General features: G+C 34.7%; 1 protein-coding gene and 1 long non-coding RNA gene across 4 annotated transcripts in view; one reads left to right on the top strand and one right to left on the bottom strand.

The window, feature by feature from the left end:
• Positions 1 to 26,391, top strand: part of LOC136030137 (SPARC-related modular calcium-binding protein 2-like) — an 83,317-nt gene that overhangs the window by 17,073 nt on the left and 39,853 nt on the right. Inside the window, exons 2-7 of one of the 2 annotated variants that reach the window (XM_065708836.1) lie at positions 5,343 to 5,613; positions 12,952 to 13,188; positions 14,651 to 14,704; positions 16,678 to 16,776; positions 20,890 to 21,117; positions 24,650 to 24,802. In XM_065708836.1, the coding sequence (XP_065564908.1) occupies positions 5,343 to 5,613; positions 12,952 to 13,188; positions 14,651 to 14,704; positions 16,678 to 16,776; positions 20,890 to 21,117; positions 24,650 to 24,802 (1,042 nt within the window). The remainder of the gene's footprint in view (positions 1 to 5,342; positions 5,614 to 12,951; positions 13,189 to 14,650; positions 14,705 to 16,677; positions 16,777 to 20,889; positions 21,118 to 24,649; positions 24,803 to 26,391) is intronic. The other variant, XM_065708845.1, reaches the window with a different exon arrangement.
• On the bottom strand, positions 5,531 to 24,788 carry LOC136030166 (uncharacterized). Of its 2 annotated transcripts, none has more exons than XR_010618203.1 (3): positions 24,621 to 24,788; positions 18,412 to 18,512; positions 5,531 to 5,659 (listed from the first exon to the last, which is right to left on the bottom strand). It is a non-coding gene; the product is annotated as an uncharacterized LOC136030166 (long non-coding RNA). The 2 variants fall into 2 exon arrangements; XR_010618205.1 differs by lacking the exon at positions 5,531 to 5,659 and adding an exon at positions 16,127 to 16,575.

Raw genomic sequence — 26,391 nt, forward strand, 5'->3', positions numbered from 1 at the left:
TCAAGGAGCTGCACAAATTGACTTTATAAAGTCGTTTTCCCAAATTCGACCATCTGGGGGCTAAAGGGAGAGGAAAAATTAGAAAAAAACTAGGTATTTATAACTTGCGAGTGGGTGATCGGATCTTAATGAGTTTTGATATTTAGAAGGACATCGTGACTCAGAGCTCTTATTTTAAATCCTGACCGGCATTAAGCCTCTGATTTTCCTTTTAAATCAATCTATTGATTCTTAGAATTTTGTTAGAGCTCATACCATATGAGCTCTTGGCTCTTAGCTCTTCTTGCCTCGTCACACGTGCCATATGAGCTCTTAGCTCTTGTTTTCTAGAGTTTTGGCCACTATTGGGTCACTTTTTGGAGCCGGGCCGCTCTTTACTTACAGTTTGTTACCACGAACTGTTTGATTCTGTTTTTCTTGAACTTCCAAGATAGAATATCTGCTCAAAATAAAAGATAACAATTTAGTAAAAAGTATTCAAAGCGTTTATTATGTAAATTAATGACTGCGTATGCTGTCTGATTTGAAACAGCATCAAATATTATCTGATTGATTTAATGACGACAATTGTTTATTGAAGAAAATTTAAATGGTGAATTTATTTTGTATATAGCTTAGTGTTCATTAAGCCAGGACATTTAAATTATTTTGTTTTTACTTTGGTTTTAACATATTTTTAGTTGAATCAGAACTCTTTTGTCTTTTTTTAACTTCATTTAACTACATTCTTCTTTTTTCTTTTGACTGTTCTCTCCTCAACGCCCCACTCTTTACGCTAAAGTTTGACTCTTTCTCTCAACTCTTTCTCTCAACAAATAGAAAATATAACCCTAGCGTAAAGAGCGGGGCGTTGAGGAGGGAACAGCCCCTAGAAAAGATAACCCTAGCGTAAAGAGCGGGGGCGATGAGGAGGGAACAGCCCCTTTCATATACATATTATTTTCTGTTCGTTTGAAGTTTTAATTTCGCTCCTTACTTTCAGTTAAAAAAACTTGTTTTTTTATTTAATTTCTGAACGTTTTTGAATTAATATATGTTTTGGCTCTCCGAACATGAATAATTAAAACGAAATTTGCATATCATTTCTTTTTTCTTTTGGCTAAATGGCTTTCGAATAGTTTTGATCAGACGATTTTGAGAAAAAAGGAGCGGGAGAGGAGGCCCAGTTATCTTCCATGTTTTTGGTTGTTTAAAACGGCAACTAAAATTTCTTACGAACGTTTTTATTAATAAAAATATACATAACGTACAAATTAACTTACGTAACGAACTTCTATATTCATACGTTCTTATTACGTATATGAGGGGGTTTGCCCCCTCGTCAATACCTCGCTCTTTATACTAAAGCTTAAATTTTGTCCCAATTCTTTAAGAATGACCCCTGAATCACAAAGGCCGTAGAATTAATAGTTGAAATTGCTAGAAATACTTTAGCGTAAAGTGCGAGGCATTAGCAGGAGGTGAACCCTATATACGTAACAAATTCTGTTCGTTTTAAGTTTTAATACTGCTCCTTACGTTCAGCTGAAAAAAAACTTTTTCATGTTTATTTTTTCATTGTTTTTTAAATAATGCTAGAAAATCCTGCGTTCCTTTATGGAAATTCTCTTCCCCCATGAAAAATTCCTCCATGGAAAGATCCCCCACGTAATCCCCTCCTACCCCCAACCAAAAAAATCCCCCTGAAAACGTCTGCACACTTCCAAATTCTATATGTAAACACTGGTCAAAGTATGTAATTTGCAGCCCCTCCCACGGGATTTTGGGTGAGTAAATCGTCCCCAAGGACATAGTTACTAAGCTTCTCGACTATGCTCAATAAAATGGCTGTCTCAGAATTTTGATTCGGTGACCTTGGGAAAAGATGAGCGTGGGAGGGGGCCTAGGTGCCCTCCAATTTTTTGGTTACTTAATAAGGGCACTAGAACTTTGAATTTCCGTTAGAATGAGCCCACTCGCGACATTCTAGGACCACTGGGTCGATACGATCACCCCTGAAAAAAAACAAAAAAAAAAAAAAAAAAAAACAACAAACAAGCAAATAAAAACGTATCCATGATCTGTCTTCTGGCAAAAAATACAAAATTTCACATTTTTGGATATAGGAGCTTGTAACTCCTAAAGTAGGGTTTTCTGATACGCTTAATCTGATGGTATAATTTTCATTAAGATTCTATGACTTTTAAGGGGTGTTTCAGCCCCCCCCCTTATTTTCTAAAATAAGGCAAATATTCTCAGGCTCGTAACTTTTGATGAATAAGACTAAACTTGATGAAACTTACCCGGTTACCCGGTCTTTTTGAACCATTGAGCTTCTTTATAATAATTCTTCTGCGTTAAGGGTTTATTTAGGTATGTGTCAATTCCTCACCATAATCGTATTTTATTCAATTTTAATCAGACTGTCACCCTAATCCAGCCACTCTTTATTCATTGATCCTTAAATACTAACGTCTTAAGATAAATAATGTAATTTTCACAAGAAGATGGGAGGTGTTGCCTACACCTCCCCCTCATCCCACATATTAAAAACGCAGTTCAAATATATTTGTGGTTGAAGAGTGTCAGGGGCTAAATCCCCCTTGCATATTGTCGCCTGATATCTGGTGCGCAACTATGTAAGGCTGTATAAACGTCTGGATAAACAGTCTATACTGGTCATCCATCTTGTATGGACAACATATGTTTTGGGACGAATGGGCTAACTTGTAATTTTATTGCTGTTGAAACTTTGGTAGTAGGTTGGCCCACAACGGGCCCAAAATCGTTGTTGTGAGGGTTAAGGTGCAGATCAGCGCACCTTCGAAAGAAGCCCTAAAAATTTTTTAGAACTACTTTAAAAAATCATAAATGCTCAATAATCTCATTTCTAATGGCTCATTGCTTCGCTTTACCTCACCCAACCTCTGAATAATAAATATACAGTGTAGTTCATATAGGTTAATTCTCTTTTATATTCCGAAATACTGAATGGCAAACGCTAACATTCACAACGAGGGAAGCTGCTCAATCGGCGAGGAAAAAGTAGCACTACAGGAAAATATAATGAGAATGTTAGAAATAAGATGTATAATTATCCATCTTGGGGGCGGGGAGGGGGAATAGGTGTACCTTTAAGAATAACGTAGGTAAGTATATATGACTTTTAACGAGGTTTTCAGAAAATTTTAGAGTTTCCTTCAAGCAAGAGTTTCCGTCTGCACGTTTACAGTTTCGAGGCCAAACACGGCAGCTTTGCATTTTACTGGGACAAAATCTCTTCTGTTTCTGTCTTTGCAGTCTCTTTTTGAGAGACAAAGTCTCTCTGGATGATAACAATCATTTGATTCACGAAACAATGCACTGAAGTTGTTATTCTTTATGTTGTGGCACTATTATGGGATAGTCTATGCAAGAACACGTAACACTGTGAAGAAATGTCTATGACCTGATAAACAAAGTACAATTTAGGCTGTAGAATACGACTTCTGATGTATCAATGCGAAAACAACTACACTAGCCGTGCTTAGTTCAGGAGATACATAGCTGCTTGTTTTATTGTTACGTTGGGTAGTGTGGAGGATTCTCAGGGTACTGAATGCAGTCCGCCCTTTTCAAGGTCGTTTTGATAACGGAACTCATCATTGGCACATTTTTGGACCATAATTCTCAAAGAAATTGTGGCGGAACCGGTGTTCTTAGAAACTTAAACGTGACACACAATTTAAAACGTTATTCTCGTAAACTTAATTTACTCATAGTTCTTGCATTTTTTGGACAATTTTTGAAGGAGGGAGGGGTGAAGTCAGTGTTCTTAAAAACTTGAACTTATTCTCAAATTCAAAACAGCTCTCTTGTGGAATTTTGATATTTTGAGAGTTATTTTGAGAGTTGGCTTTAGAGAGTTACAGAAGTTAATATTTAAGCTGCTTCCCAGAATTTTGCCAGAAGGAAAAATCCACATAAATTAGCAAATCTACAAAATGAGTTTACTTTTTTATTGCCTAGGGCCAAAAGCTTTTAAGAATAATCTCAAATATCAACCCATAAAAAGCTCTAAAATCTTTATTCGCTAGATCAAGTTTCTGAAATTTTAAACAAAAGTTTGTTCGAAACATGTTTAGCTAACCTTTGCAGGCTTGTTCAAAAAGTGATTGTTTACCCCACTGTGTAATTACCTGCAAAATCGTAGGCACTGAGCAAGTGTTCAAGAGCTCCTAATTTTTCACTCACACTGTTAATGTTCTGATAATATTCCAATGCTATAGCGCTAAAAAAAGCGCAACATTTTCTCAACGTGTTATTCGAATGTTCCTTCCCGCAGAACCATGAACAGATGGATGCTTTTTAAGTTCAGCATACATCAACTTCGTTACGTTGACTTTCCTCACAGTTGGCACATCACTGTCTTCCGACACGGTTTTCTCAAGGCAATTATGATTACCGGCACACTTGCGGCACACTTACAGCTAAGAAAGCACAGTTGCAGACAAAATACCCGAATACCTGACGGTTATGATAATGTTTTTGGTTTATCCATAGGTATGGTAATATGGTAACAACAGCGACACCTTTCCCACTAACAAGAATGTGGGTACGGTGTCCAAGCAGGCCTGCGTGGGCAAGAGTTAATTGGAGAGGGTTAATGTTTGTCTAAACAGAAGAAGCTATTGTATTACAAGTAAATTATAAAATAATACGGAACCAGTTGTAGAAATCTTGAGATTTCTGGAGGGTGGGCCCCTTAGGGGCCTCTGGTTAAGTGTTTGGCACCAAATCTTTCAGATAAGTAGGATTATTATTTTGATTTTTCTCTTTCTTTTATGAGCTTGGTTTGTTATGTTGCGAATTCTGTATAAGTAAGTATTTAAAAGCAATTAATGTTTTCAGCTCTTCATTCTTTACGGCAACTGTTCGGAAATTTTCCATAGAGGACAGAAGTAGATCTGCCACTCCTTCGGATTATTCCCAAGATCTTGGTGTTTCAGTAAGAAACTTGAAATCCCGAGAAAAATACAGTATTAAAAAGTGTATGAATATTACTACTATTTAATGTCTTTTATGTTCTTTTTTTATTTTTAGAAAACCTTGCAAGTTTGCGCAATTGGTTCATGAAATATTTGTAAAATTTTTATCGGTGGCTTTGCACAGAATTAGCCTACCCTATAAGGGCATATATCTAAAAGATATAATCTGATGGTTTCTGATATTTTGAACAGTATGGCTACTGAATTTTTAACCTGATGTAAATAACACCGGTTGAGACTGGGCCTGGAAGACCACGGACTCCCCTTCCATTTTCAAAAAAATAGGGAATGGTCACACTTTAAAAACTTTTTCTAAAATAACATTTTATTTTTCAGGAAAATGGTTTATCAGATTGCATATTAGCCTCAAAGATCTGCAGTGAAGGGGAATATATTGAAAGTCCATTAGGTTTTTTGAAGTCTTCATCACCCCAAATACAGATTACCACCAGAGTATCTAGATCAACAAGCTCTGTCCAGAAGCAAGACATTTCAAATGGTCAGATTTGCGGTACTGATGGCCGAACGTATATATCTGAATGTCAGCTTTCACGAGCCAGATGTGAAGGTCATCCTGTGGGGGTTAAACATAAAGGTGTCTGCAAAGGTTAGATTCTTAGAATTTTCTTTCTTGGATATCACTATGGTTCTGCCTAGAAGTAAAATGGTCTTCAAAACGTCGAATTTGCAGGAGCTGATGGGCGGCATAAATAGCACAAGAATTTAAGCACATAAATATATTCTTTCCCATAGATTACTCCTTTCTATTTTCATTTTATCCACAATGTCGGAAGGTCTTACCGTTTTCCCCATAATTTTTGGTATTTCCTTATGATTCATCTGTTCTTTAAGCCGCACCCCCTCGAAATATCAGCCACCATCTACACAAAATATCGAGTGTATTTGTCTGATTATCTCGTAGGTGTAAATCATAAAAGTGTCTTCAAAGGTTATATTGTCCGTAGAGTCATAATTGATGATGATGTCATTAAAAATGATTTAATGCCTAGTCCTTTTATAAAGCTCTGATTCACCAATTAAACAATTAAGAACCTTCAGATAAAGGCTTTCGACTTAGGAGGCTTATAAATGTACGAATTATATGCAATAGCTGTTATTCAGAAATGATGCCATGAACATAATTTGAGCAATAGAATCTCCATGGTTGCCACACTAGAATTTACATTTTTCCCTTCTCAGATAAATTCAGTGTCCACTATAGAATACTATAGATTCACGTAGATCTAATATCTGATACACTGTAAAGCCATGGAGTAATTAATATCGATAATGTAGATCCACAGAAAGGTCTTTAAGCAGGACTGGAAAACTTTATTCTCTCCCGAGGTTTTAGGTTTTGGTACTTTAATACAATTATTGGTTTGATTCCTGATAGCATCTATTTTGCCATCAAACTGGAAGATATTAATTATTGAGAGATTTTAATAAAATCTACCGAGTTCAGTATATAAGATGAAAAAATTAAAATATATTCATTAGAATCGAGCTTATAAAATACTCAACAGCTGATTATCCAATATTTTATCCCCCCCAAGAAATGGGAATAATCCTCAAAAGTAGATGTCAAGCCTATACAACTTACTGAATGGAGCTTATAACAGCTGCACCGTAATTAGAGTTCATACCAAACCACTGGGTTCCGAGAAAAATTAAGTCATGAGAATATTCGCCGACATTAATTTGGTAGAACCGGACTTGCAAACATCACCTCTTAATTGAATTTTAAACATGATAAATAATAACTGCAAATCATCAACTCATTCACGAAAGAAAGGTTTTTATTGGCCATTTAGTCTGTTGGGTCTACCAGAATTACAATTCTTTGCTATATGAATTAGGATGATTTTCGCCAATTATGCATAAGGAGGAGCACTCATGAGACATGGAAAGGAATTTGGCCACACACGAATTTCTAACATTTAAAATGTTTAAGACAATAGGCAGCTCCAAATTAAATGTATGCAAATTACAGAGTCTAAAGACATCCTTAAATACTTCTATCTTTTGTACCCAAGCTTTCCATAAGAAATAAAAATTAAAAAGCAGTAATTTAGCAATGGAAAGCGGGGATTTGCTAGGTTTTTCTTATCAAACAGTTTGTGGTAACGAACTGTAGTAAGGAGTGACCCGGCTCAATAGTAACCGAAACTCTAAAAAATGGAATTTTGATATCAATAGTTACATCAAAAGAATCACATTTTTACGCTGATTCTAAATATATGAGTTTCATCGTTACCCATCAAAAGTTACGAGCCTAAGAAAATTTGCCTTATTTTAGAAAATAGGGGAAAACACCCTCTAAAAGCCAAAGAATATTAAAAAATTAAACCATCAGATTCAGCGTATTAGAATACCATACTGTAGAATTTTCAAGATCCTATCTACAAAAATGTGGAATTTTGTATTTTTTCCCGAAGACAGAATGATCACGGGTGCGTTTTTATTTGTTATTTTTTATTTGTTTTTTCCCAGGGGTGATCCTATCAGTGATCCTAGAATGTCGCAAGAGGGCTCATTCTAACGGAAATTAAAAGTTCTAGTGCCATTTTTAAGTGACCCAAAAAATTGGAGGGTACCTAGGCCCCCTCTCGCGCTCATTTTTTCCCAAAGTCACTGGATCAAGATTTTGAGACTGGCATTTTGCTCAGCATGGTTGAAAAACCTAATAATTATGTCTTTCAGGACGGCTTAATACCCCAAAGTCCCGGGGGGAGGGGCCGCAAGTTACAAACCTTGACCATTGTTTACATATAGTAATGGTTATTGGGACGTGTACAGACGTTTTCGGGGGGACTTTTTCACGTTAAAGGGGGGTCTGGGGTTACGTGGGAGGATCTTTCCATGAAGGAATTTATCATCAGGGAAGAAAATTTCCATGAAGGGGCCGCAGGATTTTCTAGGATTATTAAAAAAAAACAATGAGAAAATAACTAAAAAAAAAGTTGTTTCGGGTGGAAGTTAGGAGCAGCATTAGAAGCTAAAACAAGTAGAAATTATTGCGTATATAAGAGGGTTCGTCTCCTCCACAATACCTCACTCATTACGCTAAAGTATTTTTAGTAATTTCAACTATTTATTCTACAGCTTTTGTGATTCAGGGGTCATTCTTAAGGAACTGGGACCAAATTGAAACTTTAGTGTAAAGACCGAGGTATTGACGAGGGGGAGAACCCACTCATATACGTAATAAAAATATACAAATATAGAATTTCGTTGCATAAGCTAATTGGTAAGTTACGCATATTTATCACTAATAAAAACGTTGGTAAAAAAACAAAAAGTTCTAGATGCCTTTTTAAGTAACCGAAAATTGGAGTGCAACTAGGCCTCCTCCCCCACTCATTATTTTTATCGCTATCGTCCGATCAAAACTATGAGAAAGCCATTTAGCCAAAAAAAAATTAATATGCAAATTTTGTTTTAATTATTCATGTGCGGTGAGCCAAAATCAAAACATGCTTTGATTCAAAAATGTTCAGAAATTAAATTAAAAAAACAAGTTTTTTAGCTGCAAGTAAGGAGCGACATCAAAACTTAAAACGAACAGAAATTGTTCCATATATGAAAGGGGTTGTCCCCTCCTCAGTGCCTAGGTCTTTACGCTGAAGTTTTTAATTGTTTTAAAAAGTAGAGTTGTTACAAAGAGTCAAACTTTAGCGTAAAGAGCGAGGCGCTGAGGAGGGGACAACCCGTATTATATACGGAGTAATTTCTGTTCGTTTTAAGTTTTCATTTTGCTCCTTACTTGCAGTTAAAAAACTTTTTTTTTTTAAATTAATTATTTAACAGAGACCATGCTAAAGGTCAATTTAGGTCTCTATTATCAATTAAATAAATAAAAAAATAAGGATTTTGCTTTTAATTTCTTCACAATTCAGCTTTAAGGAGAATGGTGAGCCAGAAGCCATATTTAAGACCTTAAGAGAAAAGGTGTGGACGAGCCCTGTGTTAGAATTTGAAAACCACGTAAAATTGATGTTTTTTCTAAGTGCACCTATAATATAGCCAATTAAGCCATTGATAGGAAAATTTGGGCTCTTTGCATTTCCTGCAAAGGTATGTCTACTTTCAACCCCATATAATTCCCATTTTTTTGTGAAAAAGAAGTAAAATAGAATAAGCTATAGGAATAGGAATAGGCTATAATTCCAAATAACTCTTTTAGCAGATGTCTTAGTGTCTGTTATTTTATGCTTGATGTGATTTATTCATTTTTAACCCTCTCACGGGGGAATAAATTTTTCGGATAAACTGGTAAAAAATTTGTTTTTATGTAAATAAAATAGTTAAATTTCGAATATATTTTTGGAATTAAAAAAAAATAAAACAAATCAACAAACGCCATTGTCCACAAATGAGGAAGGCCACCAGAAAACTTTCTTTAGAAATTGCTTATATGACAATGTGAGAGTTTTCAAAATAATTAAAATACAATGTTTCTTCGGATTTTTTTTTAATTTTTTTTTGTCAATAAATCTTGTTTCACTCGCATAGTTTTTGTTCTGGTACCAGAAAATATTTTTTTCCTTAGATAAACTGTTACGACATAAAGTGGCCACTCATAAAATTTATCTAGCTATTATTGAGAACATTAATTAATTCCTTTTCTTGATAGAGATGCTTCTGAGACTGTTCCTCCTCCGCCTTTGCTTGTTATAGCTACTGCAAAATGCACTTTAAAATAGACTTTGAAAGTCAAGTCAGTGAATCCATCGCTTCAATAAATCCAATCCATTTATTATATTCCCTTAGTGCACATGGCTTTTCAAATGCTACTTTGAATTTTGCTGTGTTGTACTATTTCTGGGCACTGTCAGCTCGGATGTGGCTAACAAAAGATTAAAAAACATTGACGATGTTGGTATCTTTCCAACGAAAAAAGTGACTCCTTCAGAGAATATAGCAAAAGATAAAGTTCCCTGTTTTTTTTTCTTATTCGTCTCAACCTTTGTTATTAGCTTAGGTGCATCATCTCCAAGTTGATTTGCACGAAGGGTTTCAACATTATAAACTTTATATTATACTAGTTCTTCCACCAAAGAAATGAAGGAAGAGAGGTGAAGAGACTGAAGTACACTTCCGAGTTAGCTTTGCAACCATGTCACCTTCTAATCAACATGCTGAGGAATTGTGATTGCCACCAGTACCTTGAAAAGCCTCATAATCATAAGCTTATCTTCAGACTCTAGCCCGAACCAAATTATCAAAACCCGACTTTTTAGGTTTAGATGCCACGAATCGCTTGAGGCTGTTCCTTCTCTTGAAGAGTACCATCATGTCATCTTTTGAGTTGTATTCTTCATCAGCCATTAGCTCTTTAGCATAAAGCCATTAGCATAAAGCTTTTTCACTAATAATTCTAGCTGCAGTCTTAACTTTCTTCCCTAAGACACCGATTGTTCTGCATCAAACCACTGATTCAAACTTCACAAATTGTTTTTCTAAAATTATTCCATCCATCTTCCACATTGTCAAATTTTAAACTCTCAAGTTTAGCATTCAACTGTTCCCGGAAACTTTCTCTCGAATTTTCATCCTGGAGTCTACCAACATCCTTCCAACCCTTCCAAAATTTCAGCTTTAAATTAACCTTAGACACTACTAGATGGTGATCTTCACTTTTAATACCAATAAAAGCACTCCTGTATACCCTAGTATCTTGTATTAATCCTGCTAGTCTTCGGTTTACAATACAAAAATCAATAAGGTTTGCTGTCATACCATCACGTGAATATCATGTCAACTTATGGTAAATTTTATGACCAAACACGGCATTGGTTATAACTAGGTTGTTATACCTACAAAATTGTAAAGTCTGTAGCCATTACTGTTTTCTTTTCCTACACCAAATTTACCTAGGCTAGGATACCATCTATCCCTATTTCTACCAGCCTGGACGTTAAAATCTCCTTGTAAAAACACCATATTTCTACCTGGTACCCTTTCTATTAGCTCCTGTAATTGAAAGTAACTTTCATCTAAGTCACTAGTATCTCCATCAGTTGGTTCAACAGGGGCATATACTACTATAGCTGATACCCTGAACTTTTTATTTATAAAATGAGCAATTAGTATTCTATTTTTAATATCTTCCTAGACTAAACAAGACTTAGCAGCCTCCTTATTCATCATGAGCTCTACTCACTACCTATGTACCCCATCCTTCCTGCCTGAGTAAATAAATTCTATGTCACCTAATTTCATGCTTCCTACCCCTGAGATATGAGTTTCTGAAACTCCTCAGAAGTTCAATTCAAACCGTCTGAATTCGTCGGTCAAAATGTCGACACGATAGTCATTTTTAACGTCGTAACATTCCAAGTTCCAATTTCCATGTTCTGAAAACTATTGAAATTATTTTGGCCTCAGGAAAAGCAATAATCCGTGATACCAGTATAGGACGGGGACCAACACATATTCTCAAGTCTACACCGGAGCGCTTAAGCCGGCTCAGAACCGGACAGCAAGAAGTCCCTGGGACCTCCAGTAAGTGGGAGGCTTTGTGCAATCCTGGGCCCATCTTGGTCACAACCTGGTTTGCATATATATATATATATATATATATATATATATATATATATATATATATATATATATATATATATATATATAGTAGATTGATATAGTAGACAGATAGTCCAAGTGAGTGAGAGGCAGATCTGGGATAAACCCTTTTTAGGATTGCCTAAAAATGATGTTAATTTGGATTAATTTGGATTGGATCTTAGGAGATTGATTTGCAAAGTGGTTCTTCGTAAAAAAAAAGAAGGAGCAAAAGTGAATGCCCTTAGTCATATAGTTATTCTTACAATAATTTTTCAAAATCACAACCTAATAACTAAATTTTGTAGAAAAGGGAAATGGTGCCACAGTAGCGGAGCTTGCTTTTAAAAGATTGATTTGGAAAGTGTTTCTTCGTAAAATAAAAATATAAACCAAAAACTTTTTTACAGAGAGAAAGGCAATGAGGATGGGGGCAACCCCTTTACATACGAAATAATTTCTGTTTGTTTTGAGTTTTAATATTGCTCCTTTTTTCAGTTGAAAAAACAAATCCTTTTTTTATTTAAACAATAAAGGAATGTGCTGTGGAGAGACAATTTAGCCTACGAATAAAAATTTAGCCAGCATAGAGTGTCAGTGTGATTATTTTATGGTAGGATTGCAAAATGAAATGTTGGTAGGTAACAAGGCTCCCGAGCACTCGCACTGTGGACCCATTTATAGAGAAAACCGATAAGTATAAAAACTTTAGCACTTTGATGTGGTAATTCTAAGTCCAGCGCAAAGCCAACGGCACATAATAGTGTTGCTAATCAGGTTTGTGTAATTAACTGTATGAATTTTCGGAAACAGTAGATTGCGCTGATTTTTTTCCTGTAAGGACAACTTGAATTTCCTCTCCTATCATTTCCCCACAATCTTTGGTGTACGACAGAAGGCCTATTTCGAAGAGGCAAAGCGTTACAACTAAATTTTCAAAAAGGAATGTAGAAGAAATAAATCTACGTGCTTTTTTTCAGACGAAAATGCACGCATGGATAAATACTGATATTCACAAAACGACTCAGATAGTAGATCCTGTTGACGAAGTCTTTGATCCAAAGAGAAAAATAAAGTGGTGTATTACGTTTTTATTCAATTCTTCTTTGATATAGTCTCCCAGCTGAGCTTTTATTATTGGCACTTCCTTTAATATTGCCACAATTTTCTTTGGATATCGATTGGCCATGTAACTATAAAAAAAGTTGATAATATTCCAAAGAGATTATAATCCGGAAGCTGTCAACATTTTTATGCGACCCGTGTCTGCTTTTTTTAGTGAGATTCGGTCCTCACTCCGTTTTTAATAATAAAAACCTGCTATATTGTATTACAAGAAAAAACAAAAAGGAATAAAGAAAAAAAATGATGTGCATTACAGGTCAAGAAAAACGGTGTTGGGATGAAAGAAGGCTTTCGTTGAAAGCAGCTGCAAATAGAATAAGCGCTGGTAGCGGTGGATCAGGACAGACATTCATTCCAGAGTGCACAGATGACGGAAAATTTGCAGAAATACAATGTCATAGGGGAACGGGATACTGTTGGTGCGTGACAAAAGATGGAAGACCAATCCCAGGATCCTCTACTATCAATAAAAGGCCAAATTGCTCAAAAAAAGGTAATCACTTATATAAGTTACTAGCTGGGTCCCGGCAGCTTCTCCCCCGGACCCCAACACGGCACGCGGCAGGCTTCTATATATGGATTCTCATTGTCCCTTGTGTTCTAACCGCAGACAGTCTGCTGTCTTTTCATATTGCAGTTTTTTTTCAAAGATATTTGAATATTAAAGCAAGTCCAATTTCTAACAATGATATCTAGTAAGTTTCAAAGTTTTGGTTTTATTTTTTAAGGTTTTCGAATTCTTGTAATCCCTGGTTTTTTAATTTAAATTTTTTTAAAATAATTTTTTCTTTTTTAATTTTTTTCTTTTTTTTATGTTAGGCAAGTTAGTTTTTTTTAGAAGTTTACCTTTTTTTCGTCCTTTTTATTTTCTTTCTCTTGTTTATTTTATGAATATTGATTACATTGACAATTTTTGAGCAAGTAATTAGGACTTTTTTTTTCTTTTTTTTTTACATGTGTACAGTTCTCGTCCGAACCCTAGCCAGATTCGTCATGTTTTGTTATCCTTTTACACTGTTTGAGCAAAACGGTAAAATAAATTTAGCCGATAAAATTGCAATTTAAGATAAACTTACCGACTAAATATTAAAATTAAATAAAAAATCCGAATGAAATAAACAAATTAACAATGTTAATAAAAGATGAACATACTGATAAGGTAACAAATAAAATTTAAGATAACAAAACAAAGTTGCAGATATTTCATGGAAATCTTGTCTATATAAATAACCCGCAAAGAATTTTGGATATTAAAATTTTTAATAAAAAAATTAAGACCACTGATGCCTTGAAGACTTCTTTCTCAAAGGCTTGTTCAGGGGATTTTTTTTTGTTTAAGTTGTGAAAGCTGTTTCCCGACGCAAAATCGAAGTTTTTAATGAATTAGTACTTAGAAACTCTCACTAGAGCATATTATGCGGAGTCACAGGCGGCTCATCAATGCTTACCATGGTATCGTATTGACACACGTATTCACACTTACTGCAATTATTGGTGTGAAATACTGAGGAGGAAAATAATATTCAGTACTGTCAATTTTAACTTAGGTTTGTTTATTAAGTTATTAGCTTAATATTGTCTCGCTTGAAACTGTTCATAGTTTGAAACCCTGCGCATTTCTGTTACTTCGATACTATTATATTACACCAGTAAATGTGGTTAATTTTAAAATGGAGCTGTCAATTGAGACACATATTTTGTCCAGAGGCTCAGTAACTTTATTATTTTTTATTTGCCCTGTATTTTAGAAAAGAAGATGCAGTGTATTTTGGAAAAAATGTACGAATCGCTCCAACTCACTGTATCTAATAGGGTGGGTTGTAAATACCCCTTTAAAAAAAGTCCAACATAAAGCATCGGGAATCCAGGGCAGATATGTTGATGAATGTGTATTAACTGATCGGTGTATTAAAGAGATGGTCAGTAATACAAACTAATTTATGATAACTTTACAGGAAAATCTGTAACCAACCGGCGATCGCCTACGAATAAGCAAAAAACAAGGAAAGGTAAGAGATTCTATCTTGTTTATTAGTGACATGAATTGAATTAGCCAGGATTTTTCCTAGAGTTACAGCAACTTACCAATCATCGAAAGTAAGATTGTAGCGGGACAGCCGGGTGTTCGATTGAAGTTTCTAAGAAGAAGGGAATCTTTTTAATGCAATTTTTAGGATGCTTTCTATACAAAATTTTACTCATAGAAAATCAATAAAACCTTGATAAATATGTATTAGCTGGAATTTTAGCAGACAGAAGACTAATACAAAAAAGAAAATCCACGGTCAATATACCCGGCACATAGGCTATCTTTAAGTTAGGCATTTCGCGCCTTATGCTAAAGTTTGAATTTTGTTCAAATTCCTTATAAACGACTCCTGAAACACAAGGATTGTTTAGTTAGAACAATATGTAGGTTTTTTAAAAGTACAAAACAACTTTACCATGAAGAGTGAGGTGTTGAGGAGGGTAACATCCCCCTCATATACATAATAATTTCTGTTCGTTTCAAGTTTTATTGTTGCTCCGTATTTTCAGTTGGATTTTTTTTTCCTTTATTCAATAATTATAATAAGGTGAACACATATTCCATTTCTTTTTTATTGTACCGCCAAATTTTTTGTTGTTGCCTGAATTATTTCATAATACGCAATTTATTAGTATACTTTGTTCTGTGGATGGATCCCACATTACCAACAATAATGCTTTTAGCCTGTCAAAATACCTTTTTTAGCGATTGGCAAAAAAAGTTGGAATTAGTCTAAAATTATTACCACTTTTTACGAGAAGATAAAACAGCACCTATGTCGTGGAAACTACTTCCCTTGGCGCCACTCATCTTGATTCGAGTACAACTTTTTGTGTCCAAAGTAATTTACTAGGGGACAAATATGGATGATATTATACAATTAAATTAAATATTTTGCCTAGTAATGTAAGCTAATGAGATAACATTGTAAGCATCAAAAGAGAATATGTGGCCAAGCAGAGGCTGGACTATCGGACCGTTGCATCTACGTTTGATTAAATACTGCATAGAATATGTAACACTTTATAGTTTATAAATATTTTAGCTTGCTTATACATATCTCTTCCCTATATTTATAAAACGAATCCAGTAATTGTTTCAGTTCTGTCGGTTTCACTGCAGTGAACCGACACCTGTGCTAGTCTTATTTCTCTTATTTAACGATATTATTTTGTATGAAGTTCATTCCTTCTATTGAAATTTTCTTTAGAAATTGTCTCAAGTACAGGCACGTAAACGTGAATGTAGTTGGGGGGAGACCGATGGCAAATTTGTCTCAACAGCAAATAAAATCCTAATTATGTGACACTTATATGGAAAAGATCGCAAAATCTGAAAATTCTTGGGGAGTGATTCGGTAATATTTTGTTGCACTAAAGCTTGTTTTACTGTTACTCATTTTTCAGTCATTGTAAAATGTCTCATTATAATTAGTTAGGTAGTGTACCTGACATTGGACGGGGAATTCTTTTTTTTTTCTGTTATTGCGTAAATCACTACCGTCTTTTTTTGTAATAAGAAGAGTGTTATAGTTTTCATCTGCCATTGGAGAAAGTGTCGTCATTTTCTCCTGTCATTAGACAATGCGTCATTGACAATGTGTCAGTAAAACTGTTCCCTTATTTTACTTCGGGACTTTCTTCTTAGACATACTTTAGTTGGTAATTTTTGATAAACACACCCCAACTGTTGATTTTTGATACAATACTTGACTGGACAATGGTTTGCCTTTTGGCCACAATAACACACTAAAAGACCTTCTGTGTTTTCCAGCCTCCACTTTCAACCACCATTTAGCTTGATGACTTCAGCACAAACATCTCCTCCGTTTACGTTACTTGAAGTATGAGCCTAGAATAGTTAGCAAGTAAAGGTAATAAAGATATTGATATTGACCGTAGAACAGTAATTTCTTTTACCTTTTAATTGCTAAAAATTTCTGAATTTTTCCAGGATGTTCAGCAGTCGACAAAACGGTATTCAATAGCAACTTGGTGAAAATTTTTACCACGGAATATAATAGAGCACCACGAAATAAAACAGCAATTAAAGGTAAATCCTTTTTTATGCGAGATCTTTTAAGAACCGTTTGGAGTATTTTTTTTGCGTCCAGTAGTTTTTAAGTACCACACACAGTATACACTGTAAAAAAAGGTTTTTTTTCTTACTACTTTGAAGCTTATTTTCGTAGCCTCTTTTTTCTATTAAAGTCAATTGCTATCATTTGTCCTTGGGATTTAAAATTTTACAATTTAGTCGTCATATTTTTTTTTAATCAACCAGTCTTTAATGAAATTGTGAGGATCTTCTGACTGCTCCTGTTATATCCGACAATATAATTTTTATAGCAAACATTTTTATCTGGTTGGGGTCTTTGAGTAAGGGATTTTGTGGGTGGGCTCGGCGTTTAATATTGGATTCTATTTGGCTTTTTTGCAACTAAAAATGCCTCTCTTGCACATAAACCTGAATTTTGTTGAATGTTTGTACTTCAAGTCTAGCACCCATTGCCCTGTTGACACAAAAACTAGTACACAGGCCCTTTCTCCATTGATCATCAGTAGTCTGTGTTTAATGATACATGAAACATATTATGACATTCATACACAAGAACAGTTCGAAATAGTAAAATGCTTTAAGACTTGTCTGTTCACATTGTGCTTCCATTGTACGAAATGGGAAATTAGTCCTTTTTTGGTAACATTACTGTTTCAAAACAAGTAGACACTAACATTACTCGGAGTATTTATGATACATACGCAAAGAGGTTGGAGTTAACAACTTTAGGTTTGGCTAACGATAGTTATTTATGTAAAGAAGAAGAAGAAAAAAACAATAGTGAGAAGGAGCGACCAATTTAGTAGAATACACAGGTTCTAACAATTGTAGTTGTAAAATTGTACAACACAAGCTTTTAGTAATTTAGCAAAATGCAAATGTTGTTAAAGAAAATGTATACGTGCCTCTTCTAGAACCATTAAAATATAGGTATGGCTTTTTAACTATGGGATGGAATTTTTGTTGTGGGATGATTGTGGCCAAGGAAATGTCAATGAGAAATAATTCTATCAATCTTGGATCATGGTTGCAGCATTCGACGAAGCCTCATGGTAACGGCACGCGCCACTATCTAGCAAAAAACAAACTCTAGCCAATAATTTAATCTAACCTAAAATTTAAATACACGTTTAAAAAAAGAAAAAAAAAAACAACTGTAGAGTTTAGAAGAATTGCCATTTGAATCTGATTCAAGAATGGTAACTATTATTTCAATTAATCTTTGTGGTAACAGTTGAATGCGAAAAGAAATTTATATGAATATCAATAGACAGCCTCAAACCCCATAAAAATGGCGTGAGATCGTAATTAAAACTTCATCATTGGAATTTCCATAGGCAAAATCCTCACATAGGAGAGTTCCAGTCCTTCATCTTAAGCAACAGGGAAAATCACGTTTTGCATGGGAAGTAGTAACGTTTCTCCTTTTTTAATTCTCGTAATCCTCTTTCCTCTTCTTTTTTCTGTCCCCACTCATAGAGAGGTGTTTAAGGGCCCATTTGAAAGTAGATTGTACCTTTTTGTAATTAACAAAGGACAATATTGAATTAAATTCAATTTTACACAAAACTGCATCTTCATATACAAGATAATATAACACATGTCTAATGACAAAATAATATAACGTACCTATGTCTTGAAAAGTTCCTTTTCTGGAGCAGAACGTGTGGTTCGTTCAATACTTTTCCAACTGTAATATTCCAAATGCATTCCGTGTGAAAGATATTTTCCTAAAAATATTGAGAATAAAAGACGGCGGGGAGGGGAGAGGGATAGAAGTGAAACAATCTCGAATGAGTGCTATTTAGTCATTGGTTAAAACACTGTCTTCTTATTAAATAAGATAATCGTAGTTTCTCCCTTAGGGGTAACCTAGTAAAGAGCGAAGTCTAGCCCATAGTAACAAAAATTTCAAAATGTGTTAAAAAATAACTGTCAAGTAAGGAAAATAAACATTTAAAGCTGATTTAAGAATGGTAACTATTGCTTAGATTAATCTTAACGATAAAATTTTGTTGCGAAAATAAATTTGTTGGAATTTCGAAAAATAGTCGAACCCCCGCCCCTCTAAAATTGTGCCAGATCGAAATGTAGACTGTACCACTAGAATCACCATAGACAAAAACCCCATTTAGAAGAACCTCAGTCCCCAATCTTGAGCAACCAGTTAAATAACGTTTTCATATGAGTGATATATTTCCATTTTGTTACTCATCTTCTTTTTTCTGTTGCCACAAATGGGGCACTAAAACATCATACAGAGATATTTAAGGGCTCATCTAAAAAGGAATTACTTTATCTGGTGCCTTTTGTATTTAACACAGATAATGTTTAAATAAAGTGCAATCTTTGGCAAAAACCATATCTTCATATACAAGATATACCATCTTTTGACAAGTTATGCATGTATCTTTTGATAAGGGTATGGTGTCATAACTGACTAATTATATTAATTCAATTTTAATGATAACGCTGAACTAAGATACATTTTTTGACAACACGTGCGTTTTTGGAAGCACATCCATTATTGACAAAGTGGTCAACTCTGTACTAAGTTCCAGTTAAGAATAAGCCCCTGTGTGTGGTAACTCCTTTGGACTCTTTTTAAACTTCAGTTACAATAAAGTTCCCCAGACAAGGGCACGCAATAAAGAATGATGTGACATCTTTGCATATTTTTTTTTTTTTAGCAATTCTTTTAGAAGGGGTGGTCGTAGAAGCTTAGAGGAGGTTGCATTCAGTTGGGAAATAAATACCTATTGATCCTTTTAAGGGGTATAAGTGAGAAGTGAAGTAAGATGCATTTTTCTATAAAAAGCCATTTTTGTTACATCTATTGCGTATTCTTATGACTTGATAAAGGGGAGATGACCTTGACATAAACTACTTGTGGTTCTGGCCTCTCTTGCGCCCTGGGCAAAATCTAGATCAGTGCCGCCCTTCCCCCTCTGTCTCCCAAAATTTTCAGGCCAAATTCAAGAAAAACATTTTATTAGCAAAATTTTTCATTTATTCAGTTTTGACTTTTTTTTTACTTTAGCATCTGCAAAATCATTAATCACCTCGTCTCAATTGATTGCTTCTAATTTTTCGCGCTCTATTCTCATTAACGCTAAATCATTTAGTTACTCCTTGCCCATAGTCGATCTGACCTTTATTAATAATTGACGGAAGTGCTGACCCCCCCCCCTCAGCACCAAAAAAAGTGACGACAGCTGGTCGATGGGATCTGACAGAGATGCTGAAGACATACCCTCGAGCCTGCAAAACTGTTTGAACTATTGTCCTAGTGGTCACCTGGAATAACGAAACAGTCCTAAAAAATTAGTCCAGGGGCACAGTGGTCAAATTCTTCAAGAAGGGAATTCTTCAAGATCAACTTTCGACCTGGTAGGTCTTGTTCTGATCTTATTTTTATTCTTAGACTAATGGTTGAAGAGTCCAGGGAACGGGAAACAAAAAATATACATGCTTTATTGATTTTGAGAAGGTGTTCGATTCTGTTGATCGAAAGATTTTAGGGATGATTTTGAATTATTACTGATTACCTGATAAACTAATCAAGATGTTAATCACACCCTATGAAGATAGTGAATATTACGTGCCCACAGAAAACGGGTATACGCCTTTCTTCAAGATAATGTCTGGTGTCAAACAGGAATGCGTCCTATCCCTATCCTGTTTGTTATTGTTATGAACTACATTCTAAGACCGTCTTCAGACTTAGAAGTGAATTTTTACAGCCGATATGTGTCTGACCTGGACTTCGCAGTCGGAGAGAAATGACCATGGCTCAATTATTGAGTTTGTGTCTTGAAAACATCGTCAGAGACACGCTAGCTTAGCAGGGTATGGTAAAATGTTTTCCGGGCTGGATTTTATTTCAGGTAAAGGTTATATTAACAATGTTTCATAAATAATGCTTACATTTTTTTTTGCGCAGTTTTCTCTTTATAGTATTTTGTAATGTTTGGGAGCAATTGAATATTTAGACTTCGAAGGACAACTTTGCTTACAAACTCTTATACTTTTAAGAAAGTTTTTTTTTATATATGTAACATTATTAACGTTTGCTTGAAATTTTATATAGATAGTTTCTTTATTTAGAGGGTACTTCAAGTGAGACGGAAGTGATTGACTGGAAGTTCCACCAGATTGACCGAAACGGTGATAAATTCTTGGTCAAAGCTGAATATAAAACTTTACGGCGCCATGTCACAAAACTGGTGAGACCACGGCGATGCGCCAAAAATTTTCCCCGTGCTTGTGACGAAGATGGTGATAAAAGGATCTCAGCCACAGAATGGTCAATTTGCTTAGGAGTGGAACTGAACTGTAAGTCATTTCTTGTTCTATTGGGAAGAGCAGTTTGAAATAACCCAGTTTAAAAACAATTGAATACAACAATGTCTCTAAATTTCTGCTCTTCAATATTGATTTCATTATTTCTTGCTCATGATGGATTAAAATATGCATTCTACTCCACTAAATGGGAAAATTACGACTAATAGGCATGCGTACAATATTTTAGAAGGTATTATGATTGCTGAGGTTAAAAAAAATGTTTAATTTCCCTTTTTCGTTAATCTTTTAACTGGATCAATATTCCTCAAAATTTTTAATTGGTTCTCCATCCAGCGTTGCAGCTTGGCAGGATGCTGTCTTCTAATCACCACCATATATGAGGGAAAGAGAGACAGACAGAGAAAGACAGAGGGAGAGAGATACAGACAGAGAATGAGAGAGAAAGAAATATAATGAGAAATCTACTGAGCGATTGACTGACTTCACATGAGTTACAATTATTTTCATAGTTTTGATTTTCTTTTTTTTATTTGCACATTAAATTACTTCAAAATGAGTTCCAACTATTTTTTTAACCTTTAATTACCAATAGTTGCGGTATGTTGATGTTTATCGCATGTTATGTGATGTTGATCACATATCAGAAGAGAGTTTAGGGATTTTGCAGGCAAGCGTTTGTGTTTTCTGGCATTTGATGTAAGGATGGATTGTGTTGATGGATTTGATCAAATTCAGAAGTAAATTTGTACGACTGAAAGGTACCAGAAACGTCCTAGGTTTTACCTCATTTCCTTTACGTTATTGTTTTTAAGTCGCCTTAGCCTTAAATGATATGGCTGATGAAAAATAACGTAAAATCTCTCTTTTCAAGTTTTGGACATGTGTTTTATACGTCACTTTCAAAACAAATATTAGTAACGTATATAAGTGATATTTAACCAAATAAAAAAAATGTATGCAGTTGTTCTTAATAGTTCTTTATAAGTTGTTCTTAATGAAATGAATCGTTTCCTGTCCCATTTGGTTGTCGAATTTCATTCAGTATCAAAGTTAAATTAGAATTTAGACAATTTGAGAATTGCATTTTTAACAAGCTATTTTAAGTGCACATTACTAACGACTGATTGGGAAAACACTATTTTGGAGACCTCTTTAATATTCAATCTACACCAAAAGCATGAAGAAACAGCTTGCATGCAAAACGCCTAACCGTTTTCTTTCTTAGCATGGCTCTATCTTCCCGAGACCTGAGCATAGAAGTAATTTTCCCGTTTTGTTGGTTTCTCTCTAATGAGTTAAAAAAACAAATATTATTAATACCAATATTCTTTTGAAAAAAAAAGAATTTTCCTCCCAACTTCTCCCTGTAGAAACCCAACAGATTCGTTTGGTCTTCCACCCTGGTCTGAAAACCGGTATTTGGTCAGTTGATTCGGACTGAAAGACCCCATTTTGACAGCTCTTCCTATCAAAGTAGAGAAGTTCTTCACTCTTGGTCCTCCTTGGGTAACTCTTCAGGGACAGACTTGAGATGAATATTTTATTTGAATGTCGATATTAAGTTAACCCGTTTCTTGTATATATTAAATAGAAAAAAAACTTTTTTTTAACTGAAAGTAAGGAGCGACATTAAGACTTAAAACGAACAGAAATTACTCCCTGTATGAAATGGGTTTTCCCCTCTGCAATCCCTTGCTCTTTACGCTAAAGTTTTTAATTGTTTTAAAAATTAGAATTGTGGCAAATAGTCAAACTTTAGCGTAAAGAACGAGGGATTGTGGAGGGGAAAACCCATTTCATATATGGAGTAATTTCTGTTCGTTTTAAGTTTTAATGTCACTCCTTACTTCCAGTTCAAATTTTTTTTTTTTTAATTTCTGAGCGTTTTCGAATTAATGCATGTTTGATTTTGGCTCTCCGCACATAAATTATTAAAATGAAATTTGCATACTAATTCTTTTTTTGGCTAAATGGCTTTCTCTTAATTTTGATCAGACGATTTTGAGAAATAAGGTGTGGGGAGGGAGGCGTAGTTGCCCTCCAATTTTTCGGTTACTTAAAAGGCAACTGCAACTTTTAATTTTTAACGAACGTTTTTATTAGTAAAAAATATACATAACTTAAGAATTAACTTAATAAACTTTTATATTCTTATATATTTATTATGTATATGAGAGGGTTTTCCCCCTCGTTAATACCTCGCTCTTTATACTAAATCTTAAGTTTTGTCCCAATTGTTTAAGAATGACCCCTGAATCAAAAAGGCCGTAGAATAAGTAATTAAAATTACTAAAAATACTTTAGCATAAAGAGCGAGGTATTTATCTCCTCCTAAATACCTCGCTCTTTATGCTAAAGTATTTTTAGAACCCCTCATATGCTTAATAATCTCTGTTCGTTTAAGTTTTAATGCTACTCCTTACTTTCAATTGAAAAAATAACTTTTTCATGTTTATTTTTTCATTGTTTTTTTTATAGTAAAGCTAGAAAATCCTGCGCCCTTTTCATTGAGTTTCTCTTCCCCCATTACGTATTCCTCCAAGGAAAGATCCTCCCACATAGCCCCCTCTCCTCAGCCCAGCCCCCTAGACCAAAAGAATCCCCCTGAAAACGTCTGTACACTTCCCAATAATCATTGCTGTATGTAAACACTGGTCAAAGTTTGTAACTTGCAGCCCCTCCCCCCAGGGACTGTGGGGGAGAAATCATCCCCAAAGACATAGTTAATATGGTTTTCGACTATGCGGAACAAAATGGCTATATCAAAATTTTGATCCGTTGACTTTGGGAAAAAATGAGCGTGGGAGGGGGCCTAGGTGCCCTCCAATTTTTTTGGTCACTTAAAAAGGGCACTAGAACTTTTCATTTCCATTAGAATGAGCCCTCTTGCGACATTCTAGGAACACCTGGTCGATACGATGACCCCTTGGAAAAAGAAAAAACAAAACAAAAAACAAACAAATAAACACGCACCCGTGATCTGTCTTCTAACAAAAAATACGAAATTCCACATTTTTGTAGATAGGTGCTTGAAATTTTTGCTCTAGAGTTCTCTGATACGCTGAATGCGATGGTGTGATTTTAGTTAAGATTCTATGACTTTTAGGGGTTGTTTCCCCCTATTTTCCAAAATAAGGTAAATTTTCTCAGGCTCGTAACTTTTGATGACAAAGACTAAATTTGATGAAACTTATATATTTAAATCAGCATACAAATCCGATTCTTTTGATGTATCTTTTAGCATCAAAATTCCGATTTTATAGTTTCGTTTACTATTGAGCCGGGTCGCTCATTACTATAGTTCGTTACCACGAACTGTTTGATTCGTGTTAAATTGCATTCTGTACTTTGTCTTTTTTATTTTGTTTATTATTGTCCTATACTCTGCCACCTTTTGTTTAGTGTACAGTTTTGGCAGGTAACAAATATATATTATATCATGTCATAGATACCCCCTATTTAAAATTTCTCCTTTTGTAGACATGCTTTTACTTGATTTTTAAGTAGTTATCTAAGTAACGTAGCTTTGATACCTGATGTGTGTCCGTATTTATGGATTCAGTATCCTTTCGTCTATTCTTGTTCCTCAACTCAGCTGGCCTGAAGTATGGAAACCACTTGCAAAATGCTCCTAATCAACATCGCACAAGCGGAAGAAACCTATTGAAGCAAGGTGGACCACGCAAAGCTGAAGAAGAAGAAGGAGGTGGTAAAGGTATGTTTGTGGTTACAAATCAATTCAACCACAATTTTATTTTTATAGGCACTAATGACCGGCCATCAAAAATCAAAACATATTCAATGGGAAAAACAGGTTTTAAGCAATTACAATTTGGAATTACTAGGTTGGCCTAAAAGTCATATCAAGTCTTGCGTTTTAGATAAAAGCATAAATAAGAAAAAGAAGTTATCTTAGGTTGGCACAACCGATAGATACGGTAGGCATATACTCTTAAATTTTGGTCTAACTCGATCCTGTTCTGCTCATATTATCAGAAGGTAGACACATTTTTTTTGTCAAAAATAGATACGCTTTAAAAAAAAAACGTATAACTACTTCTCAATTCTTGTAATTTTTTTTGTTCAAAAGTCAAAATAGCATCTACTAATTGTGTAGATCGATTCTTTTTTAAGTAGTTTTTTCCGAAAACATGGCTCATGCACAATAAATTCTCGAAATTTTTCTGGTTTGGACAAGGAAAAAAATACATTTTCATTCTAGATTTTTACATTCTGATCATAGATCTTAATATATTTTTTAGACGTTTCAGCCAAAATCAAAACTTCAAATATCGTTGTGAAAAAACTAGTGGTGTTAGGAATAATTCTTGGAATGCTGGGAATAATACTTAACTAATATTTGAATCCAGTATACGAAGCTGCATAAGAAAACATTTAAAAGCCCTTAACTTTTTTCTTGGAAATGTTCAAAACACTTGAATTTCACAACTAAAAAATAACAAATTGTGAATAATTTCTAGACAGAAAACTGTGCCTCTTTTTTGCATGGATTCACTGCAGCATTTGCAATCATTCAAAACAATTCATCTCTCGCATATTAAGCAAAAATGTCTTTTTTTGTACGGATTTTGTACAGAATCCACAACAGATTTTTCTTTTTCGTATCTGATCTAAATAGTAAACATCCTTGCACAAAGAAAATACTGCACTTATTTTTGAAGCTAAAGAACGTTAGGTATTTGGCGCAAAAATCAAGATTTAAAATATTGGTGAACCTCAGAAATTTTGGATTTAGGCCTAAACTCCGAGCATGCTTTTCCATATTCTCCATTGTCTCTATGCAAGTTTGCCAACAGGAGTCCATTCCGACAGACATCACATAGGGACGGAAAGAATTTTTGGAGGGGGATCCGGGGTGGTGCATTACCAACTCACTTTCCCCACATGTTTGAATGTGTCCATGCATTGTTATATGTAATCTGCAGAACTACAAGTTGTATATTCTTAATTCAGGGCAAATGATTTTATTTTCTATCTTCTCCTTTATTAAAAGGCAAGAATTCATCTCTCGTGTCGCTGATTGAACCTCCAGCTCTCGCTGTTGTAGAGGAGAATTAAAAGGACATTGTTGTTAAATAACCTCAGTTTTAACTTCATGGAATAGTTTTTTGGTCACAATAATAAGTTGAATCAATCGCCTTTGAATCAAATACCTTTTATACCCAGGGGGGATCAGTTCTAACCCTGCTTTTTGTCTTCTCTGTGTTAATTGTGAAGTCGGTTTCATGGCGACTGAACCACCGTGTAGCTTAACCCTAGGCAACTGAACCACCGTACAACTGA

This window comes from Artemia franciscana, chromosome 1 (assembly GCF_032884065.1).
Source record: "Artemia franciscana chromosome 1, ASM3288406v1, whole genome shotgun sequence".
Lineage (NCBI taxonomy): Eukaryota > Metazoa > Arthropoda > Branchiopoda > Anostraca > Artemiidae > Artemia > Artemia franciscana.